The 22,553-nt window shown below is 35.2% G+C and overlaps 1 protein-coding gene across 3 annotated transcripts; it reads left to right on the top strand.

The window, feature by feature from the left end:
- The first annotated feature begins 669 nt into the window (after nucleotides 1-669).
- Nucleotides 670-21,362, top strand: LOC122301191 (nudix hydrolase 3). 3 transcript variants are annotated; one of them, XM_043112366.1, is made up of 22 exons: nucleotides 671-903; nucleotides 1,798-1,977; nucleotides 2,652-2,729; nucleotides 3,807-3,903; nucleotides 4,706-4,839; nucleotides 5,277-5,358; nucleotides 5,902-5,988; nucleotides 6,870-6,976; nucleotides 8,039-8,210; nucleotides 8,291-8,544; nucleotides 8,644-8,725; nucleotides 15,314-15,379; nucleotides 16,222-16,299; nucleotides 16,527-16,622; nucleotides 18,201-18,307; nucleotides 18,470-18,638; nucleotides 19,720-19,803; nucleotides 20,239-20,333; nucleotides 20,421-20,511; nucleotides 20,596-20,742; nucleotides 20,913-20,985; nucleotides 21,127-21,362. In XM_043112366.1, exons 1-21 carry the CDS (start codon nucleotides 818-820, stop codon nucleotides 20,964-20,966), a joined length of 2,346 nt encoding a protein of 781 aa, XP_042968300.1. In that variant the 5' UTR covers nucleotides 671-817; the 3' UTR covers nucleotides 20,967-20,985; nucleotides 21,127-21,362. The 3 variants fall into 3 exon arrangements, with proteins under 3 accessions (XP_042968301.1, XP_042968300.1, XP_042968299.1); XM_043112365.1 differs by having other exon boundaries at nucleotides 21,121-21,362; XM_043112367.1 differs by lacking the exon at nucleotides 2,652-2,729 and having other exon boundaries at nucleotides 670-903; nucleotides 21,121-21,362.
- The last annotated feature ends 1,191 nt before the right edge of the window (nucleotides 21,363-22,553 follow it).

Here is a 22,553-nt window from a genome sequence, read left to right as displayed (position 1 = left end):
GATCTTGGTTATAATTATTAAATAATATTGTATATATATTTAAAATGTACAAATTTTACGTATTTTCATTAAAAAATGGTGGGGTTTACTATTAACAAATTAATTTTTTAATGTGAATCTCATATTTAACTAAGTAATGTTAGATATATTCATAAATTATGCAATCGATGTACATTAAATTTAAAAAAGGGTTAATTATAAAAAAAATTATTAATATAAGTTTCTTATTTATTTATTTTTTTCAATGAACATACGTGGTATTTACTTATGTATTTAATTTTTTTTTTTAAAATACACAATATTTACTAAAACTTGCAAATATTGTTTCCTTTATTCCATCTATATAAATTAATAATGTATCAATAACAACTTGTGTAAGGTTGTTTTTAAGTTAAGTTTATATGTTTAGAAGTGTTGAGATATATTATAAATAATAATAAAAAAATAAGTAAAAAGTAATAATAAAATATTAAATAGTATTAAAAGATATATAAAAATTAATAATAAAATAATAAATAATAATAAAATATATTGAGAAGTATTTAGATACTCTCAACCCTCAAATACGGCAAAACTGAAATTAAATTTTAAAAAGTGTAAGGCCTATATGGATACAATCAAAATTCCAGGGGGTAAAATTGAAATTGCGAAAAGTTTTAAGGTTCAAGTCAAGATTGACTTGACGAGTTGCGTGGGAGTGCTGATTGGAACTTTCAAGGATCAAGATTGAATTGACTGGGAGTGCCGATTGGGAATCTGAATTCGCCTGTAAAACAGGGTTTCCGTGATCTACAAGGAAGTTAACGTTCACAAGCAGATGGCTCAGGAAGCTCATCATATTCAGGAAGAGCACCTCGACGTCCTCACCAAGTGCGGTCTCAAAACTGGCATTTCCAAACCCAGGCATCTCTCTCTCTCTGTATCTGACATCGGTTTTCCTTGTGTTATACGTTGTAAATTTCACTTCAACTTACACAACAACGCGAATCATGCAATTTTCATCTGCTTTATTTTTTTATGAAGAGTTTCTTGGATGAGAACAAACAAGCTTTTGGGATATGGTCGCGCTGGTTTGAACATATTAAATAACTTCTTCATTATGGCAGAGAGCAATCTTATTATTTGAGTTATTAGCATCGCAGGAATATGCGAGATTGTATTGTGTTAGTAAATGTGCGAGTTGATTGACTCAATACGGATTTTATTTGTTCAATTCCACATTAGTTGGAGTACGTTCTATTCTGGTCTATTGCTCTTGTATGCTCTTCACTGATATGCAAAGCCTATATATGTTTTCGCAAACTTGAACTCATGCATGTACTGATACTTCTCAAGTTAAAGTCTGTCAAGTTTATTTTGTGTTTCGTAATGTTTTATCATCTTCCAAGAAAGTTACATAATTTCTGCTAGTAATTTTTGCTAGACTAGTTTGAGTGACATGTATTAAGGTGAGAAGGCCTTGTTATAAGTTAGTCAATATTTATCCTATCAGTGTAATATAAGAAATTTCAAAAGCCATGATTTTCTTGTAACTGTTACTAGTTCTTAAAAAGGTGTATGCTTTTGTATACCTCTAGTGTACTTGGGCTAAGCCTATCCTTTTATCAATGAAATATCATATTACTTATCCAAAAAAATATAAGAAATTTCAAAAGCCTTTTTGAGTTTCTAAAATTTACACAATATGGGAAATATTACTTCCTTGTGTCCTTTTGACTTTTTGTTTACCTATAAATGTTAGAAACCTATGAAATTTTGACTCTTGTTTTTTTTTTTTTAACTATTTTCTTTTCATAGGAGTGATATTCATCGAGATGGAGATTATCATCGAGCTGTTCATGTGTGGATTTTTGCCGAAAATACTCAGGAACTTCTTCTCCAGCGTCGTGCTGACTGCAAAGATTCCTGGCCTGGGTTGTGGGATATCTCCAGTGCTGGCCACATATCTGCTGGTGATTCATCGCTTGTGACAGCTCGGTAACAATACTTATTTCTCTAGATGAGCTTTTTCAGTGATGCTATTTTGTGCAAAGATATTATTCATTTGGTGAAGATCCCATTTACTTTATATTCTTTGCCATATCAGCAATGGTGAGAAAAACGTGTCCTCCACAGCCCATGATTTCCTTATAAAAATAGTTATCTAATTAAAATAAGAATTATAAACCTCTAGAGCATTCCTTTCTTAATCAGGCATTTTCTGCATCCGGCTGTTGTGGCAATGGAGATATAGAAACACTTGTTCTCTTTAAGGGTGAAACTGTTAAAAACATCTTTTAATATGAGCTAGCATACATGTTTGTTAAAAACAAGGTACCATATCCTCACTTTGCCTAGTTTGACCAGTGAAGTTTGCATTATGTTCAAGTGACATAGAAGGGTGAAAATTTACACTTCCTTTCTTCCTCCCCACCTACTCCAAGATTTGTAGCTAATGTACCCGAATAGAATACATTTAATTTTAGAAAAAGTATTATATATTCCTTCTTTCACTTAGATCCCTTGTTTTTATTTTTCAAATAATGCCACTCTGTTTGGTACAGTATTTTTTTTTTCTGGTTTTCTTGTTCAAGTACTTTAATGTTTGATGAATTAAATTTACTGGCTGATGTATAATGGTTATTGCTAAAACAAGTAGTTTATGCTTTTAGGAGGGAGCTTCAAGAAGAGCTTGGTGTAATCCTTCCTAAGGATGCATTTGAAATGATATTCATTTTTCTTGAGGAGTGGTTAGTAGATCAAAATCCCTTCCTACAGTGCCATCATTTGAGCTCCTTTGTGTTTCAGATTATTATTATTAATTTTTTATACATGATGCTTATTGCTAGTTAGGCTTTTCATTTCGAGATAGAAACACTTGTTTTTAATAATATCTGAACGGTTCTGTTCAGGCTTTCATGGCTTAACAAGTCCTATATTTTGATTAAAACAGACTGTTAAAGGGGTTTATTTTCAGTGATGATATATTGAAAGTTTAATAAATATGCAAAGATTTTAGGAATCAAAAGATGAAAAGCTTCTTGTTGGTGTGAGATATTTATACCTTATAAGTATGTCTTGCAGAAAACTCTCTAGTGCTAAATCTGTAATTGCTCATTCATGTGGCCTGTTACATCTACTTCTGCTGCCAACAGTAGTCTCAAGTTTGCTTTATTATGTTATAGCATATATCTTGAGCTTCACCTTCTCTGCTGATGGGAACCTCCGTTATCGGTCTTTTTTTTTTTTTTAATTCTTTTTTCCTGGGTGGTTCCTCTGTGGTTACTCATTTCTTTCTCCAGTCTTCTCTAATGCTGGTGTTGTGCCGGTTGAAAGAAAACTTGCCGTATAATCTTAAACGTGTTTAGAATATCGAATAGACTTGAACATGGATATGTCACTGATGTGTACTGGCTTTATAGACAGCTGTGTACAGTTTCTACCTCTAAATGAGGGAAAAAAAGATCAATTTGATTATAACAATTGGGAAGTGTATGAGAATGTCTGTTCTTATTCTATTGATGGATACAATGATGGTTTCAGCTGATAGAAGGAGAAAGCTATATGTACATACTTATGTATATGCCTCTATTTGTATACGGGTATGTGTGTGCATGGGCCTTATATGAAGTTTTTAATTAAAAGAATAATTTTGCTTTGTACAGGTATGCATGAAGGAACATAGAGATATATGTTTCCTGTGTGTACTTATTAAAAAAAAAAAAAAAAAAAGTTTCCTGTGTGTGTTACATTTTGTAATTTAACTCGGTAATTCGTTCTTTTGCTTTGAATTAAATAATGTTAGGTTAACGTTTTTGAAAATGCAGTGTCATAAATGATGGAAACTTCATAAATAATGAATTTAGTGATGTCTACCTGGTTACAACTTTGGATCCAATCCCTCTGGAGGCCTTTACTCTTCAGGTGAGAAAGTTATTGATTATTGTCAGATGAACTTCCATTAAATTGATATATACCTATACAAAAAAATTTTTGATATATATATTTTTCTTTGTTCCTTACATAGATGCTTTGAAGCCATCTCTCTCTCTGTGGATCCATTGTCTTCAGTGAGAATCATTGAAGACAACCTGCCCTGTTCTTTTTCCTTTTTGGTATCAGTGAGGAGCGTACTGCCATTTTTAAGGAAGGAGGTGGATTGTGCTTAGAAGCATTGGTTTAGTCTTGCATTCTTACGGGCAATTAGAACTTGCTTGGGACAAACTTGCGACATTAACTACCCCTTAGGCAAATTACCTAGCATGCTATGAGAAAAGGAAAATCCTCAACTCATGGGCCGCGTGCGCCACGGGATTAAAGTGATTTTCAATTTGCCAGTTTGGATTTGTTCCTTACATTTTCCTTGGAATCTCATAGTCAACTTTGTTGCTTCACAAACCCAATCATGTTTGTTTAAATTTAGTGGAATAGAATGGAGTTCAAGAAAGGGGATAAGACACTATATTTCAACTTGAACAATTCATTCCTCTTAAATTAAGCTTTTTTGTTTTATAGATCAAAGTAATTTTCGTTACATATATTGGGTGATGCTATTGTCCGTTTTAAATTTAATTTCTAGGCCTCTGCTTTTAAGCTGAAGATGTTTTATGAATTTTCCACTGTTGCAGTTTTGGCCAGCAAATACAGCTTTCTTTCAACTCATGGCATAATCTGCTATTAGACGGCTTGAGAATCTGATCGTGTTGTGCTTGTTCTTTACTAATAGGAAACAGAAGTCTCTGCTGTTAAATACATTTCTTATGAGGAATATAGATGCATACTTGCTAAAGAAGATCCAGAATATGTCCCTTATGATGTAAATGGACAATATGGCAAGCTTTTTCATATAATTGACCGGAGGTATGTTCAACAGAGATCTAGTCCCTAATCATGGCTGCCTCATATGAATATATTGCTATGGGTTTTTTTTTACCTGGTGTGTAAGAAATTAATTGATTAGGGAATCAATTACCATTAATGTCCAAGGTTGCATCTAGTTTCTTCCCGAGGATATGCTTAAGAAGTCAATGAGTTATCTAGAAAACAAAACATTCAACTACTTTTTTGAACGTAATAAAAAGTACTTTCAATGTTGAATTTGATGGTTATGGTTACTTGCTTCTTGAAACTTGTGACATGTTTCTTCACTGCCAAGGTATTTATTCATCATTGGTATGTAGAAATTTTCACTGGGTAGCTTTGGATTTTGTACCCTGTAAAAGAGAGTTAAGCATGGGCGAACTTTCCCATCTGATCTCCACGGTGTTGAAACTTTCAAAATAAATATTTTGTTGAAGGTACAAAGAAAGCACTGAGGCACGCAGTTTGGCTCTACAGAAGCAACTCCGTCGTTATGCTCCTGTTTCACTTGATGCAGAGGTTCTCAACCTTTTGGCATTTATTTACATCTATTTTCTGCCTTCTATTATTGGATGGTATTTGTTTAGGGTATTATTATTTAATCAGACCATGCTCCATATTAGTTGGCATTTGCTATTTTGAGCACATAGTCACACTTAAATGGATCTTCATGTTATTTTGTCTGCCATCGCGTTATTTTATTGCTTATGCATCCTACATACTTTGGAGAAGAGAATTCTGTCTATGTTCATTGTGCCTAGTCAATTTATTACTTTTTTCTATAGACTTATCACTTCTCTTTATTTCCTTAGTATGTGTTGAACACTAAATGGAAGTAATTAGAAGTTATAGTAGAGATTACAAATTAAGAGGGAAAATAACATTTTTCATATTTTTTTTGCTGATTTAGTGTACTGTTAATTTGATCTTATTTCAAAATTGAATTTACCAAGCTGTTGGTCTTTTTTCATTTTGCAGTTGTTTTCTGCCTTATTCATCTTATGAATTGGAAATGAATTCTCTAATATTTTTACATATTTTCGTCTATTTAACTTGATGCAGTTGACTGAGCTTACGGATGCAGACAAGGAAGCTTTGGTTTTACTTGTCAATGCCGCCAAAGTTATGGACACAATATTTTACCTGCAGGTTGTATAGACGACACACTCACAAATTTATTTATGCTTCTAATATATCTAAGTGCATTTAGATACTTCGTATTCATGACCACTCGTGAAAAAGATATTCATGAACATGATTTTCCTGTTGTCTGGCACGCCTGACAACTGGTATCAACTCTGCATATGATGGGATTTATAAAGAGAGTTCATTTTCTTGATTTAGATAGTGTTTTAAGCCATTTTTTTAATGTAATAACCAAAAAGAAGAAGGTTTTAGCGTAGTGCAGGTAAATTACAAAACAATAAAACATAATTAAAAGCTTATTATTTTAATATATCCCTCCATTGAAAAAAAGAAGGTGACTATAGTTGTTGTTTCATAGTCCAAACATAAGGTCAGCACATCAACCACTGTAGCTATGGTTCACCGAATACTTCTCTTATCAATTATGTTTGTTGGGTTTAATACTCACTGCATTGGGCAATTGTAATTGCTTTTAATGGCATGTATTTTCATGACTTCCTTGTATCGCTAAACTAGCATGCATAGGCAATGCTCTTCTATATGTCCTGTATACTCAGCTTTTGTCTATTTTATGCTCAATAAAATTTTGTTTACAGGTAAAAAAAAAAAAAAAAAAATTCACTGCAAATGAAACGGATAGTTTCTACTTCTCAAAAGTTGCAGAAGGATCTTTATATTGCGTACTCGTGTTTTCTTTAAACAATCAAATAGCTGTTTTGTTTTGGACCATCCATTTGGACTTAATTCAGGTTGCTTTAATCGACGATATTTGCTCAATTGTTTTGTACTGTTATATATATTAAAAAAATTGTTTAGTACTGTGAAGTTACCAAATTCACGCCTCGTACTAAAATTTATTTTATTCTCCTTGATTTTTTATTCAGGTCTGGTGTAATAATCCTGCTTTAAGAGATTGGTTAAAAGAGCATGCTGCTGCATCAGAGTTAGACAAGTTAAAATGGATGTATTATGTGATTAATAAGAGTCCATGGTGAGTCTTTCTCAAACTGACACACTGTAGCTTTGTCTCTGGTGTTAGAACAAAATGTGTGCACGTGCACATACACACAGACACACAGCTATTGAAACACACACAAAGTCATGTTCAAAATGTTTGTTACAGAATGTGTATTAAAGATATGAAAGTTATTGGTAAATTTATCGATTAAGTTTGTTTTTCTTCAGAAAGACATAAAAAGATTAATCATTCCCTGACTTTGAGAGATCCCTTGTTAGGGGAGATTGGATCCCTTGAGCTTTATTTTACTCATATCCTAGTTCCTATTTCCCTGACTCATTATTGCAATCTTCTCTTCAAAGCCAGACCAAGCCTTAGAAAACTGCAGGACCGGGCTTACTTCTTGTGACCTGCCTGACTAAAGCCTTTTTTAGGCCTTCGACCAGAAGGAAGCAGTTTCCTTGCCTGCCAAAAATAAAAATTATTTGGTTCGTATCTTCATTGCCAAAATGGACCAGGCTCCTAGATCTCCTCTGTTTTCTGCTAAAAAGATGACCTCAAGAGGTTTTTGTCAATCCTAATATTTGACACCACCAAAATAAATTTTTAATCTTCTACTCTCTTTCTCTCTCTCTCTCTCCATATATGCATATATATATATATATCCTTCTTCTTCTGAACCAGACTTGCGAAAAGTACAAAGACCCAGCTCCGTCTTCTACTTTTTTCAATTTTCTGGACCCTTGTTGATCTTAATTCTTAAAAAGTAGGCTCTTCAAAGTTTTACCCCTAGCTAAGTGTTATGTGCATTTAATCATGACTCGAGACTTTACAAACGTACAAATGTATCCACATACATAAATGATAAGCAATGCGATCTGATACAGAAGCAAAAAGGGCCCTGCAGCTAAGGGGTCAAAAGTGATGGGAATGAGGAGCTACACAACGTTGACACTTATCATGTTCACACATATCACAGTCCACTGATTCTTTCTGTTGTGAAATGTGTAAAAATCTCTCGATGAAGAATTTGACCAATTTTTTATAGGTACTTTTTTAAGGAGAAAAATCTCTAATATTGTTCCTTATCAACAGGTCTTGCCTCGATGAGAATGAGGCATTTTTAACAACTGCCGATTCAGCCATTACGTTGCTTCCTGAGGCCACGAGGCGAGTTAGTCAGTGGAAGGGCCTTGAATATAGAGCTGCATTCCCCATGGTGAAACCACCTGGTGCAAACTTCTATCCTCCGGACATGGACAAAATGGTATTTTCTGGAAAGTTCGTCATATGCATAAAAAAGTAATTGTTTTACATACATAAATACGATTAGTTTCTCTTATACAGGAATTTGAATTATGGAAGAGCAGTCTAACAGCAGATCAACAAAAGGATGCAACTGGATTTTTCAATATTATCAAAAGGCATAGTGAATTTGGTCTGGAATCTTCTTTGTCTCGTGATACTGCTAACATAACACAACATTTGGTTGGTTCCACCCATGATCTGTACATTGTTCCTTTCCCGCAAGAGTATAATCCCTACCTCAAAAAAGCCTCCGAATTACTGCAAAAAGCCGGGGATATTACTAGCTCATCTAGGTAATTTTGTTTTCAGATTTCTGTTAGTTCGTGGTTAAATCATATGCTGATCTTTATTCTACTCACAAATACGTGCTGAGTTTTTCTTGCCTTGTGTAGTTTGAAGAGACTGCTGCATAGCAAAGCCAATGCTTTGTGTTCAAATGATTATTATGAGTCAGATATAGCCTGGATGGAGTTGGTTAGTATTTGGCATATAGTTCTCCTTTGTAATTCAGTTCATAATAATGCATGCCCAAAGCAAGGTTGTACGCATAAGGAGAGTGACATCTATTTGTTGATTCTTTCTAAATAACTTTGTGCCAGTTTCCTAGTATGTAAAACCTGATTTCGACGTAGTAGCTTGAAGAATTAACATTATGATCTTCTTATTCGTGTCTTTACCTAGAAAGAAAATAAAAGATTTCATGAACTTTCCTGATTAACCTCCCCCCCTTCTCTCTTCCTTCACATACACATGTTCTTATAACAATGTGTGTCAAATTTATCATATAATACCACCATTCTAAAATGCAGGTCCAAAACTTCAGGTGAATCTAGAAATTTGAACAGAAACGGACAGACTAAAAATGAACAGGAGTTTCCAGAACCTGAAAAATTATGTGCCTCTCATGTAAACTTGACTTCATTGCATGTTAGAAACCACTAATCCTAAAAGTTTGAGCTATAAGAAAGTAGGCCAACAATACTGATTACGTGCATCATATGCTGACAAATTGAAGGAGGGGGGAAGGGGAGGGAGGATCAATATATGATTTGAGAATGAACCTTGTCCTAGACAAACAAAGAATTATTGTGGTGCTGACACATATAGCCAGATTTATGGCATGCCTTCGCTTACTGTCCTGTTTCCAATGAAATGAGATGCCTGATTAATGGATTTAAAAAACTCACCTTAGCATTATCTTACTAATGATGGCCGTCGTTAGGATCAGACACTGTCTAGGGAATTGTTTCTTTCTTCAGAATTTTTTTAGGAAGAAACATAATTAAAATTGCCATTTTTGGCTGAAATTCAATGGCCGTGTATTGTAGTCTTCATCAAAGTCAAAAAGTTCCTTGTATGATATTTATGCTGGTCAAATCCCATTGAAGACATTGTCCTTCTATACATATTTAAGAACAGTATTGAAGCCCCAGGATAAAAGTTCACATGAATCCATCAAGTTGGCTGATAGAAATATTAGTCCCCCTTGTAAAGAGAATGAAGTTTGCAGTATGCTGAACTCTGATTATGAACTACTTTTTCCCACTTTTTTTTAGGGGTTTGCACTTCTAGTTCACAATCTTTGTTGATTTCCATCACTTGTTTCATCAAGCTTTATGGTCTTACATATTTTGAAGCCATTGCATTTCCAGGACATCAAACTATAAATAAATAAGCATATAGGCTAGCTTGAAGTGAAAGTTTAAAGTGATTCGTTTTTTATTACCAACTACCAAGTTATAAGAGTCTAGTCAAGGCATTGATTGAACTTTTACATGCATTGCTATATTAAAATTGTTAAATTTATATCCTGATATAGGAAAGAAGAATATGATAACACAGGAAACACAAAAGACACAATTGTGGAAGATTCATTGTAGCTTTTCATCAAATTAGGGGTGGGCAGCGGGGCCCCAGAACCCGCTGCCCCGCCCCGTTCGCCCCACCCCCGCATAGGGCGGGCGGGGCGCCCCGCACCGTTAGGGCCGGGGCGGGGGGCCCCGGCCCGTATCCCAACCCCCAGCGGAGGCGGGGGACGGAAACGGACCCCCCCCGGTCCGTGTTTCCCCCGCCCCGCATCTATATATATAATATAAATATATAATATATTATATATATTATATATATATAAGTTATATAAGAGAAACGGCGCCGTTTTGTGGTGGACAAAACGGCGCCGTTTTGTCCACCACAAAACGGCGCCGTTTCTCTAAATACCCTAACCCATAACCCAACCCCCCCCCCCCCGATCCCCTGATTCCCCTCCCCTCCCCTCCCGAGTCCCTTCACGGCTTCACCCCCTTCGGCGTTCCATTCGGTGTTCCCTCCTCCCACCGGCAACCAGTCCGGCCGCCGCACGTATTCCATCATCCCTCTCTCTCGCACGACGCACGAGGCCGGACGCAAGCCGCACGCCGCACGGTAACATTTCTCATCCCCTTTTGATTTTCTCCGTTTGCTTATTATTTTTTATTTTATTTTTAGTTTTGATCGGAGATTGGAGGTAGGATGGGGTTGAATCGGAGATGGAGGATGGGATTGTTTGGATTGTGTGCTGTGGATGTCTTCGGATTGTGTGATTGTTTGGATTCCCGATTGAATGCTCTGTTATTTTTTTTTTTTTTGTTAATTGCATTGTCATTCGGACCCCTAAATTGATTTAGGGGTTTCATGATTGAAACCCCTAAATCAATTTAGGGGTTAGGGTTTCGGATTGGGGTTCCAATCCGAAACCCTAATTTTGATTTAGGGGTTGAAACCCCTATCAATTTAGGGTTTCGGATTGGAACCCCAATCCGAAACCCTAATTTGATTTAGGGGTTGAAACCTAAATCAATTTAGGGTTTTGGATTGGGGTTCCAATCCGAAACCCTAATTTGATTTAGGGGTTTCAACCCCTAAATCAAAATTATTGGACAAAAATTCTATCAGAGTTGCATTTTTATCAGATTTGAAAAGTTTTAAATGTATTTTAAAGTTGTTACTTGTCTCTAATTAAATGTATCCCAAATCCGAAACCCTAATTAAATGTCTCTAATTTTAAAAATTCTATCCCAAATCCGAAACCCTAATTTGATTTAGGGGTTGAAACCCCTAAATCAAAATTAACCCCTAAATCAAAATTAGGGTTTCGGATTGGAACCCCAATCCGAAACCCTAATTTTGAATTAGGGGTTGAAACCCCTATCAATTTAGGGTTTCGGATTGGGGTTCAAATCCGAAACCCTAATTTGATTTAGGGGTTGAAACCTAAATCAATTTAGGGTTTCGGATTGGGGTTCAAATCCGAAACCCTAATTTGATTTAGGGGTTGAAACCCCTAAATCATCACGTTTTGGATGCTTGTCTCTGTCTCCTATACCTAATTTGAGTTGTTACTTGTTATGAATGTTGCTTTTATTTTTATATTTTTTAGACGTTGGAATGGAGATAAATGATTGGACAAAAATTAAGAGATGAAAATATTATAATATTTAAAATAAATTTTCTTATTAAAGTGAAAATTTAATAAGATAGTTTTTTTAGTAAGATAGTAAATTTCGAAAAAATATATATTTTTCTGTCATAAATTATTATTTCTTTTGTCATGTGGTAAATAAACTATTTTTTTTAACATATATCTCATTTTCAAATTTTTTAAACATCTTTCAAGATTTTAAAAAATTAAAAGATATACCAATATACTAATATTAATGTCAGTAACTATTAAGAAATGAATTTTATAAAATTAAATATATGAAAAGTAAAAATGAGATACCCTAAATAATATAATGCCTATTAAAAAATGTATTTTAAAGTGGCCTATTAAAATAATGCCTATTTTAAAGTGGCCTATTAAAATAATGCCTATTAACATGGCCTATTAAAATAATGCCTATTAAAAATATGAAGCATCTCTCTTCGACTCTTCCTAATCAAATTATTTGGAATTGCTTATATGAGGTGTAAAAACTTATTATAGTGTAGCCATTCATATTATCATCATTATATATAAAAAGTACTTAATACATCAATAATAGTTATGAATGTAGTTTTTGCTGATTGTGTTGGATTGTACTTTGAAATATTTTTTTTTTTTTTGTTGGAAAATCAGGAATGTCTTCGGATTTCAGTGATAGCTCGCCTTCCCCAGCCAACACCCCTACCCCAGAAACTAACCCTACTCCTACCCCTATAACGAGTACACCTTGCCCTGCTCCGAAGCCCACACAGGGCAAGAAACCTGTATCTATAGTTTGGCAACACTTTACCAAACTAGAGGGTGGGGACCCCAACAACCCACAAGCTAAATGTAATCACTGTGGGAAAATGTATGGATGTCACTATAAGAAACATGGTACATCCCAGCTGAAGGTCCATCTAGAGGAACAATGCAAGAAGAGTCCAATATTAAAATCCTTAGTAGAGAAGGGTCAATCTAGACTAGATATTAAAATGGCTGATGGGAGTAGTGGGGCCGGGGGGCCAACATTGAAGGGGTATACGAAGTATAACCCCGATGAGTGTAGAAGGAAGTTAGCTCGTATGATTATCATGGACGAGCTGCCTTTTCAGTTTGTGGAGGGTAAAGGGTTCCAAGAATTTGTCCAAGAGTTGGAACCCAGATTTGTACTTCCTTCTCGTCACACCGTGGCAAAGGATATTAAGAAGATGTACCTTCGTGATAAAGATGTTTTGAGGGGCCAACTCGCGGGTTTGGTAGTTTGCCTCACTACCGATACTTGGACTTCTATCCAAAATATGAATTACATGTCGTTGACTGTGCATTTTGTTGATGCTGATTGGGTTCTGCACAAAAAGATTATTAAATTTTGTCAAATAACTGATCATAAGGGTGAGACGATTGGGAAGACATTGGAGGCCGCAATAAAGGAGTGGGGGTTGGAAAAGGTTTTGTCTGTGTCAGTTGATAATGCGTCATCTAATGATGTCGCATTGGGATATCTAAAGAATTATCTTAAAGATGCAAATAAGACATTCTTGGGTGGTGAATACTTGCATGTTAGATGTGCTGCACATATTTTGAATTTAATTGTGACTGAGGGGTTGAAAGATGTTGATGACTCGGTTGCCCGAGTTAGAATGGCTGTGAAATGGGTGAGGTCTTCTCCTTCAAGATTGGAGAAATTCAAAGTTGCTGCAAAGGCTGCGGGCATAACATCGAAAAAGGGTCTTTGTACTGATGTTCCTACCAGATGGAACTCAACCTTCTTGATGTTGGAGGCGGCCCAGGAATATAAGGCAGCCTTTCAATTATTGGGTGATGAAGACATCCAATATGTCAAATACTTTGATGAGCACGGGGGATCACGAAAGCCTAATGATGATGACTGGGTGGCAGTTTCTACTTTCGTTGATTTTCTTGGATTATTTTATGATGTCACGTTGAATATATCTGGTTCTTTGTACCCTACATCCCATGGGTTTTGTCAACAAATATGTAGGGTAAAAGAAGAATTAGAAGATATGCGTAGGGGTTCCAATGAAAGGATGAGGGGGATGGCAAATTCCATGATGCTAAAATATGACAAGTATTGGGGAGATTTGACTAGAATGAATATTTTCTTATATGTGGCTGTTATTCTTGATCTCCGTCTGAAAGTTTCAGGCTTGTTATATGGGTTGGGACTTGTTCACGATCAGGTATGGACTGACATTATTGGTGAATTGGCCCGAGATACCCTGAAAAAATTGTATGACGAGTTTATGGCAATTAAGGGTGGTACTACATCGAAGACACATACACCGACCCCAACTCCTTCTACAGACATCGTGACCGGGCCTCCTACAAAGAAGCGCAGAATGCCGTGGACTAAGACCCTCGCACAGAATCCCACACTAGTCCAACAATCTACGGAGGTCGTTTCTGAGTTAGACAACTATTTGTCAGCGGATATGGTCCAAGATGATGATGATCATTGGGATATATTAGGATGGTGGAAGAATGCCTCAAAGAAATATCCCATCATTTCTGAGATTGCCCGCTGTATTTTGGCCATCCCTATTAGCACCGTTGCCTCAGAGTCAGCCTTTAGTACCGGAGGTCGTATATTGGATCTTTTCCGTAGTTCATTGTCTCCTACAACTGTAGAGGCATTGATATGCACACAGAGTTGGACGATAGGAAAGGATATTCATGTTCCGGATATTTTAGATTTTAAGGAGACCGATGAGGGTGGTGATCAGTCTGGATTCGGACCACCTGGTAATTATTTTTTATTTTATTATTTTAATTTTTTTATATTCATTTCCATTTCATCGTTATTAATTTTAATATTAATTTTTGTAGTAACACATGAGACGTCTAGCACCTCTGCAACATAAAAATGTGTTCAAGCCCGGGCCGCCCCAACTGTCACACCTCTTGACTCAAAGACAAGCCACAGCTGACAAGCCTCTTTAGAATGATCAATTTTTAATGATTTGTAAAAATTTTGTATTCAATAATTTGTAATGTTGATACAATGTCCTTTGGACACTTTTATGTTTGTAATTTTGTAATTGTTTAGCCTTTCAATTTTGTAATAGCTTAGTTATTATTATTAGTTTATTACGTATTAAACTCTCAGACATAACATTTTTTTTTTCTTTTAAATTTCGGAAAATTTTTTTTTTCTTTTTTACTTATAATTTTATGGGCCCAAAATGGCCCATTGCTGAGATTTCTGGGCCCAAAATGGCCCAGAAATTGCTTCTGGGCCCAAAATGGCCTAGAAATTGCGTCTGGGCCATTTTCGGCCCAGAAATTGCCTCTGGGCCCAAGGCCCAGAAGGGGGGTGCGGGGGGCCGGACGGACTGGCCCCCCACCCCGTACCCCGTCATGCGGGACGGGGTACCCCGCCCCCGCACACCGGAGGCGGGGGACGGAGTGGATTTTCCCCATCCGCCCCATGCGGGGGCGGGGGGCGGGGGGGGCTACCCCGCACCGTATGGTGCGGGTAGCACCCCTACATCAAATATCAACCAGTTTTTTGCTCTTTTTATGGTTTCAAAATTTTAAACAAATATTTGTAATAGTCTTTTGGTTTCACTGTTGAAGTTAATTTGGTCCCTTCGTTGTAGGATTCCAAGCTGGATGTTACTATTGGTCCCTATGAGACATATGAAGATACACTTTTTGGGTACAAGGTACTATTTTTATGGATAGCCTGTTCATGTTGCTCCCATTTTCATCACCTTTACTTGTAGCGTAAGATTGAGTTTCTTTTCAGTCGTAACACTATTCTGCATGTGCCTCATGGCCTTTAAGCACTATGTCTATGGATGTACAGTGAGTTTATGTATTCTAGTCTCATGGGCTGTGTGGATTGATTACCACCCTTTAGCTAGTTAACTACTTGTGTACTGGAGTAACTCCCTTTTCGATTCAACAAAATCTGCTCCTATATAAAAAATAATCTTCATTGTGTCTAGCCTATACAATGAAAATCGCTTTAAAGTTAACCAAAGCTCGAAGGATAGGGTACAAGAGATGACTTTATTTTTCTGCCTTTGCTTGATATTTATGAGTAATGGATCCATCGGAGCCCAAAATCAAAATTAGCCACAGTAACGTGTAATCATATTGAAGTGTTTTGAAATTGAGTAGTACAATCCTTTAAGGGCGATCACTATTGTTATCTTGTTGGGGGTTTTCTCTGGCTTCTTTTGGATGAAGATTGGAATTACCATTGCCATGCCATATGTACCTAGCCGTTGAGTTGTATGCCCAGCATTGCTTAAAACTAGTAATGCTTGAAATAGATATTATTGGTATTCTGTTGATGAAATGATTCCTGAAATGAGGATCATGTTACATTTTCTGAAAGACACATGGCAGGAGTCTTAGAACAAAGCTGAGCTTTGTAGAAAGCATTAAACCTTGTTTATCTTTTTTCTGAAGCCAGAATTTATCATTGATCACTCATATTCTTGTTCACTGTACTCAAATAGCACATATAACTTAATAGTTACATTGGATTTAATTGCAGGCTACATTTGAAGCATTTATTGGAGTTCGGGATGACAAAGCAACTGCTCAGCTTAAACTCTTTGGTGATAATTTGAAGGTATTCTTATCCTCTTCTCTTCCCATTCACTATATTTCATCTTAGCAATTGGTTGAAGAACTCTAGCCTCATAATCCCCACCAACTAAGGGTTGAACCGAACTTCTCCTTTCAGATAAGGATATGTACCATTTGGCTGATGGGTCAGTGGCCTACCAGAGGTGTAATAGCTTTGATTTTTCTTCTCTAATTTTACTTTCAATTACTAAAAAGGATTCTATTATGCAGATTCTTGAAAAAAATCTGCCAATGGACAATGTGTACAAATCTGAAGATGTGACTGCTGCTCCTATTCGTGTCATTCACCTTCTTTATAACGCAGGGGTGAGTTTGTAAAATGTGTGAAAACTGAAAGGTATCTTCCATGATGGTTCTATTCTATACCCAATTTATACTTCTGTATGCCATGAATCAAGCATGGTAATTCAAATATAACTAGTTGTAAGATATCTGCAGTGCGTTATGGGAAGCTTAGAAAGCTCATTTATCAACAAATAATAACAAAGATCGTAAATGATGATCCAGTAATTGCGGTATCCTGACAACCCACTTAATTACAAGCTCTGTCCTAAAATTATGGTTTGTATCCATCTTTAGTAGTGTCACATAATGAAAATAGGCCCAGAGTATGCATTAATTTGAAATTACTGTAATTTTAGTAGTGCCTGGAATGTGTAGGGGTCTCAAAGTTCTGAACTTCTGGTTAAGGTCAACTCAGGGTTGCACAGTAGTTTAACATAACATATTTTAGTCTACACTTGTGCAGGAATTCTTTTCAATTAAATCCTGCCACTTCAAACCACAAGTAGTTTATAAACCCTAAAATTATTACCCCTGTTATCCCAAACTCTAACCACAAAGCTCATGTAGGGAGGTGTCCTAATCTGTCCTTTGTCAGAGACAAAAAGCAAACCAACGAAGATAAAGATGCAGATGTTAGAAATATTAGTATAGCATATATGCTTATATCTATGTGGTTTTACCATATAGTTCAGTGTATCTGTTGGACATAAATATGCTGATATAATCTGCCATCCCAGCCTTAATTTTTCCCCAATTTTCACCCCGTAGTCATAGGATGCCTTTAAAATTTGTGTAGGCATGTCTGTGCCTGACCCAATACCTACAAATTTGAATTTCGGTAATTAGTTTATATCAAGATTTGTAGCTTGTATGGATGCTATCCAGCCATGGACGCTAGGATGACTTGTACTTTGTCTTGGCTTTTCCAGGTTCTTTATCTTGTTAATGAGAGTCCATAGGCTGTTTTCCTTTTTTAGTCCATTTTGCTCATTCCTTAGTGAGTGCTGACCTTGGATCACTTACTGAGACTAAAATGATGGTTTTGCCTGGTTCATATAGCTCAAACCATAAGTTCATATAAAAAGCAGATCATATAGTTCTAAGATGATCTGCATTTGTCTGGGGCCCAGCTATATGAACTTATGGTTTGAGCTTAATTTGCTTAGACATCTCTCTAGGTGGTTTGGTTTTTGTGTCTTTTTGTACACTTGAGGACTAACTGGCTTATTTTGGCACTAAACAGTTTAACTTTTAAAATTCTTGTAGTTGGTGATAGTGCACCATGAGATTGAGAGACAGGACTTGGAATTAATATATTAGTTAGATGTGCTTGCACTCGTCGTACAAGTCTTATTTGTGTGTTGAAAACTTAGCTATGGTTAAAACCAATTACGTAATTAACTTACTACTTGGAGAGCTATAATTTGCTCCATGTTAACAGTTTTGACAACTTTAATAGATTTGTTTTCCAACCAAAGTTTTTTTTTTTTTGTGTTAATTTTTTGTTCTTTTTGTCCACACTTAATTGTTCTGATCTAAGTGTAGTATTATTTAAAAAAAAAAAAAAATGAATGCTGATGAGATTAAATTTTGCCTCAGGATGTAAAGGGCCCTCAAACCATTGCTTTCAATTTGCCAAATGATGAGCGTATAGTAAAAGATCGAGGAACATCAATGGTCATGCTTAAGAATGTTTCGGAGGCTAAGTACATATCCTTCCTTGGAATTTCAATGATTGTTATGCTTTTTTACAGCCCACTATTTTCACTTATTTTGATTAATTGATTTCCATCATCGCTTGCTTTCCTGAAAACTAGGCATTTCATGTTGATAAATTTTTTTGAATCTGACGTGCCTTTACTCCCCAGGTTTAAGCATATTCTTCAACCTATAGCTGATGTTTGCATTACAAAGGAACAACAAGGACTTGTAGATTTTGAATCCTTCTTCACTCACACAATTTGCCATGAGTGTTGCCATGGTATTGGGCCCCATACCATAACACTTCCAAACGGTGAAAAGTCCACAGTCAGATTGGTCAGTTAAACAATTTAATTTTTATTTCTTAATATGTTTCTTTCTTTTCTGCAGTTTCACTTCTTCTTTGTTTTTTTTCTTTTTTTCTTTTTAAATTCATACCCAATTAAATTTAGTATTAGAACTTGTTCCCATAGTAACTCATCTACTTCTATATTGAAGTAGAACTTTTACATGAAGCTAAGTTTTTGTTCATTTAATAGCTATATACCCGTGTATTGGGCTATGCGCACTTTTCTCATCAATAAAATTGATCCTTACCAATAAAAGAAATATGACCATTTGACTATATAGACCAAAAAGTCCCCCAGGATTAGTTGGGACACTGTTCCTGGACACCCGGTGCCAATAAAAAAAAAACTATATAGACCAAAAAGTGCAACTAATGTAAGCTAAATAGAACTTTTTACATTGCTACACTGTAACACCTGGTCAACATGATATATATGTCAGCACAAAATATATTTGCTGCTTTAGGCCGTTTATTGTGTATAAATCACATGTACTATGATTGCAACCCTTACTGCACTTTTCAATTATATTTATCACCTATGAAAGAAAGAAGATGTATTAGCTGCATCTCTATGTTTCTTGGGTGAAGGGGAAAATAATTTGGTCATGTGTGGCAGAAGTGTTGAGGAGTTCCTCTTTGTTTGCAACTTGATATGGGTGTGTGTACTTGTTGGGCCTCTTGACGGACTAGCTTAAGCTTTTAGGTTGGATGCTCTAACTTTATATCATGTTTGGTTTGTTTGTTCTTGAACTCCAGGTATTGCCTTTATTTTGGATTTTGTTGGTCATTGGGCCTGTTTACCTTAATTTTGGTGGTGTTTGGGCATAGATGTGAGAGGATGCGCTACGTAACTCATATTGGTTGTGTTTAGGACTTGGAACCTGTTTATGTACTTGTTGGGCCAATTCACCTATTATGAGTTTTTAAAAGCTTACAAAAGTTTGAATTTTTGAGTTTGGATGTAATGTCATTTCTTTTCTTTTCTTTTCTTTTTTTAATTTTTTTAATTTTATTAAATATAGCATTATATCTGATTCTTCATGCTTTCTATATTATCCTTTGATACAGGAACTTCAAGAACTCCACTCAGCTTTGGAAGAAGCAAAAGCTGATATAGTTGGCCTTTGGGCACTACGATTCCTAATTCACCAGGTCATTAATTAGTTATGCAATTCACAATTATTTTTTTTATGAGTCTCATTAATAGGATGCTTTTCACATGCTTTGGACAATGCACTTACTTTGTATCATTACTTCCCTTATCATTATACAACATACCTGGGACTGAATCAGAAGTAAATTTATTTATTTTTATAGGTAAATTTAAAAAAGAAGTAAGTTTAAAATAAAAGGCTGCAGCTGTTCTATAGGCTATAGTCATAATTGGCTTCTAATTAATCAGAAGGAAATTTAAAATAATTTTGATATTTTCGTCAATAGCCTTTCATCTAAATGGCACCACAGGGTGGGTGAGTTGCTTACAAAGAAAAAGATGGGTCTTTTGTGGATTTAAGTTCCAAAGCTCTATTTTGGTTGTGGAGGCTTAAGATTGATGTTCTTACTTTTATATCTCTGTGGTGAGACTAGGATTGGCTTCCCAAGAGTTTGTTAAAGTCCATGTACGTTTCCTTCCTTGCTGGATGCTTCCGTTCAGTACGTTTTGGCTTACAGGAAGCTCATGGGTAAGCTAGCTATTCATCCTATGATCATCCGCTGTTTTAACTGTTATCACCAAGCATCTTATGCATTTGCAATATATATATCTTCAGGAAAGGACAAGCATTGCAGTTTAACTGGCTATATGACAAAGGAGCCTTCATTTTGCATCCCAATGAGACGTTCTCTGTTGATTTTGCTAAGGTATAAGTATATTCCATAATTCCTCTTCCATGGTTCTTCTTCCCTTTTCTTCTGGGCCATAAAAGTTTGTTCTACTTTCAAAAGGTTGAGGATGCGGTTGAAAGCCTGAGTAGGGAGATACTCACCATACAGGCAAAAGGTGACAAAGAAGCTGCAAATGTGCTTCTTCAGAACTATAGTAAAATCACACAACCATTAAAGATTGCTTTGCAGAAATTAGAGGACATTCAGGTACGAGCCACAACAATCTGTTACTTTCTCACTGCCAGGATTTTCATTAGTCGAAATGTATCAGGGTTTTCTTACTATGAGAAATGCTACTTATCATCCCCACATCATACACTAATATGTAATTTGTCATTTTTATCCTTCTATTCTTTCATTTTTTCTTTGTATCTCAGGTTCCTGTGGATATAGCTCCCATCTTTCCCATTGCCAACAAAATATTGGGATGAAAAAATTGCCCCATCAACGGTAATCCTCAAGTCTGATTTTTTTTTACCGCTACTTTTGATAAATGTTCCTCTTGTGCCAAATTTTCAATGCTTTAAAACTTAAAATCTCGACCATTATAGTCCTTCCTTCCCTCACATTTCTCTATAATTCTAGCTGCAGGTTGTCCGTTCTCAATGGAAGATATGATACAACTGTGCATGATTTAGCCTTGTGTTGTAGTAAGGCTCTTAACAGTGTGTACTCGGGAGCTGGGTAGTTGTTTTAAGTCTTTTTTTTTTAAGGTACTATTACTTTTGAATTTATCTTCAACGAATCAGGCTTATGCACATTTCAATAATAAGTTGATACGTTAACTTCTTGCTTAAAAAAATAAAAATAAAAAGTTCATCCCTGCATAACCACTCCAGGAGGGCTTGTTGTGTTCCCCTCACATTGCAGTGGAGGCCACCTCCTCCAAGCTTCGAGTTGTGTTGCTACACACAAAATTAGTGCATTAACACTAATGTTTGGAATACCATTTTGGGATAGTCTATATATAATAAATTAATTATATATGTATAAATTATATTTCAAAATAATATCAATGTAAGTTTTAAAAAGTTAAAATATATATTTATAAAACTCAATGATACGTCTAAGTCAAGAAAATAGTTTTCAAATGTGAGAATTAGAGTGAAAATTATAAAATTTTGCATTAATTACAAAAATTTACTAATTTCAGTGGGTAAACTGAAAACAGGTCGGTATTAACTGAAACGCACCGGTACGGCCGATATTTGACCTGATACTAAATAGATGCATTTTCTGTACCGGTCACTATTCTAATATGAGAAATACCGATCATACCGATCGATACGATACGAAATTCAAAACATTGATTAATACACCACTTATTATGAGATTAATTAAGAAAAATTAAAATACTAATTATTTTTTAAAATAGTTAATTGCACAAAAATTGGAGTTTGCAAATTTGTTTCTTCAAGTGATTAATATTTTTATCTTGTAATTGTAGCATTTGCATATATTTACTTTTTATAATTTAGATATGGTTTGGATTTAGAAATTAGACGAGATGGTTTTAAATGGAAGATAAAAAGTTAAATAAAATAGTACTATTATTGTTTAGAAATTTAACAAAATTAAATTGAGATTTGAAAAAATTAAATTGTTTATTATATTTGATATGAAAATTTAAGAAAGTTAAAAAGATGAGATGAGATAAGATAAAACGACTTTTAAATCCAAACGATTTATATTCGAACTTACATTAAATATTGAAAAAATCTATTTATAAATTTTATTTTTTACACATCCAACATGTCCTTGACGTAGAAGATTTCTACATGAATTATACTAAAATATGATTGATGTTTTAATTTTTTTTAAGTTATAATAATTCTCATTATTAGTGATGTGTTAGCACGTTTATGAATGGCAAAATTCATAAGTATTATATGTGAAAGTTTGGATTTCACCATTAAATACAGTAATGTTTATATTTTTTAAAATTGTAAAAAAGAATTTAACTACGAAAACTTGATTACATGGATTGTTTTTTGTCTGTCTCGTGCAAATAAAACCTT

Source organism: Carya illinoinensis, chromosome 2 (assembly GCF_018687715.1).
Source record: "Carya illinoinensis cultivar Pawnee chromosome 2, C.illinoinensisPawnee_v1, whole genome shotgun sequence".
Classification (NCBI taxonomy): Eukaryota; Viridiplantae; Streptophyta; class Magnoliopsida; order Fagales; family Juglandaceae; genus Carya; species Carya illinoinensis.
Note: the sequence above shows the minus strand (reverse complement) of the source record. Positions and strands in the feature narration are given on the sequence as shown.

Excerpts from the sequence above, each read along its gene's own strand:
- LOC122301191 (XM_043112366.1), top strand. The coding sequence starts at position 818 with ATGGCTCAGGAAGCTCATCATATTCAGGAAGAGCACCTCGACGTCCTC. Across the intron at positions 4,840-5,276 it reads TTTCATATAATTGACCGGAG|GTACAAAGAAAGCACTGAGG; the intron begins GTATGTTCAACA and ends ATTTTGTTGAAG. Across the intron at positions 20,334-20,420 it reads GGCTTACAGGAAGCTCATGG|GAAAGGACAAGCATTGCAGT; the intron begins GTAAGCTAGCTA and ends ATATATCTTCAG.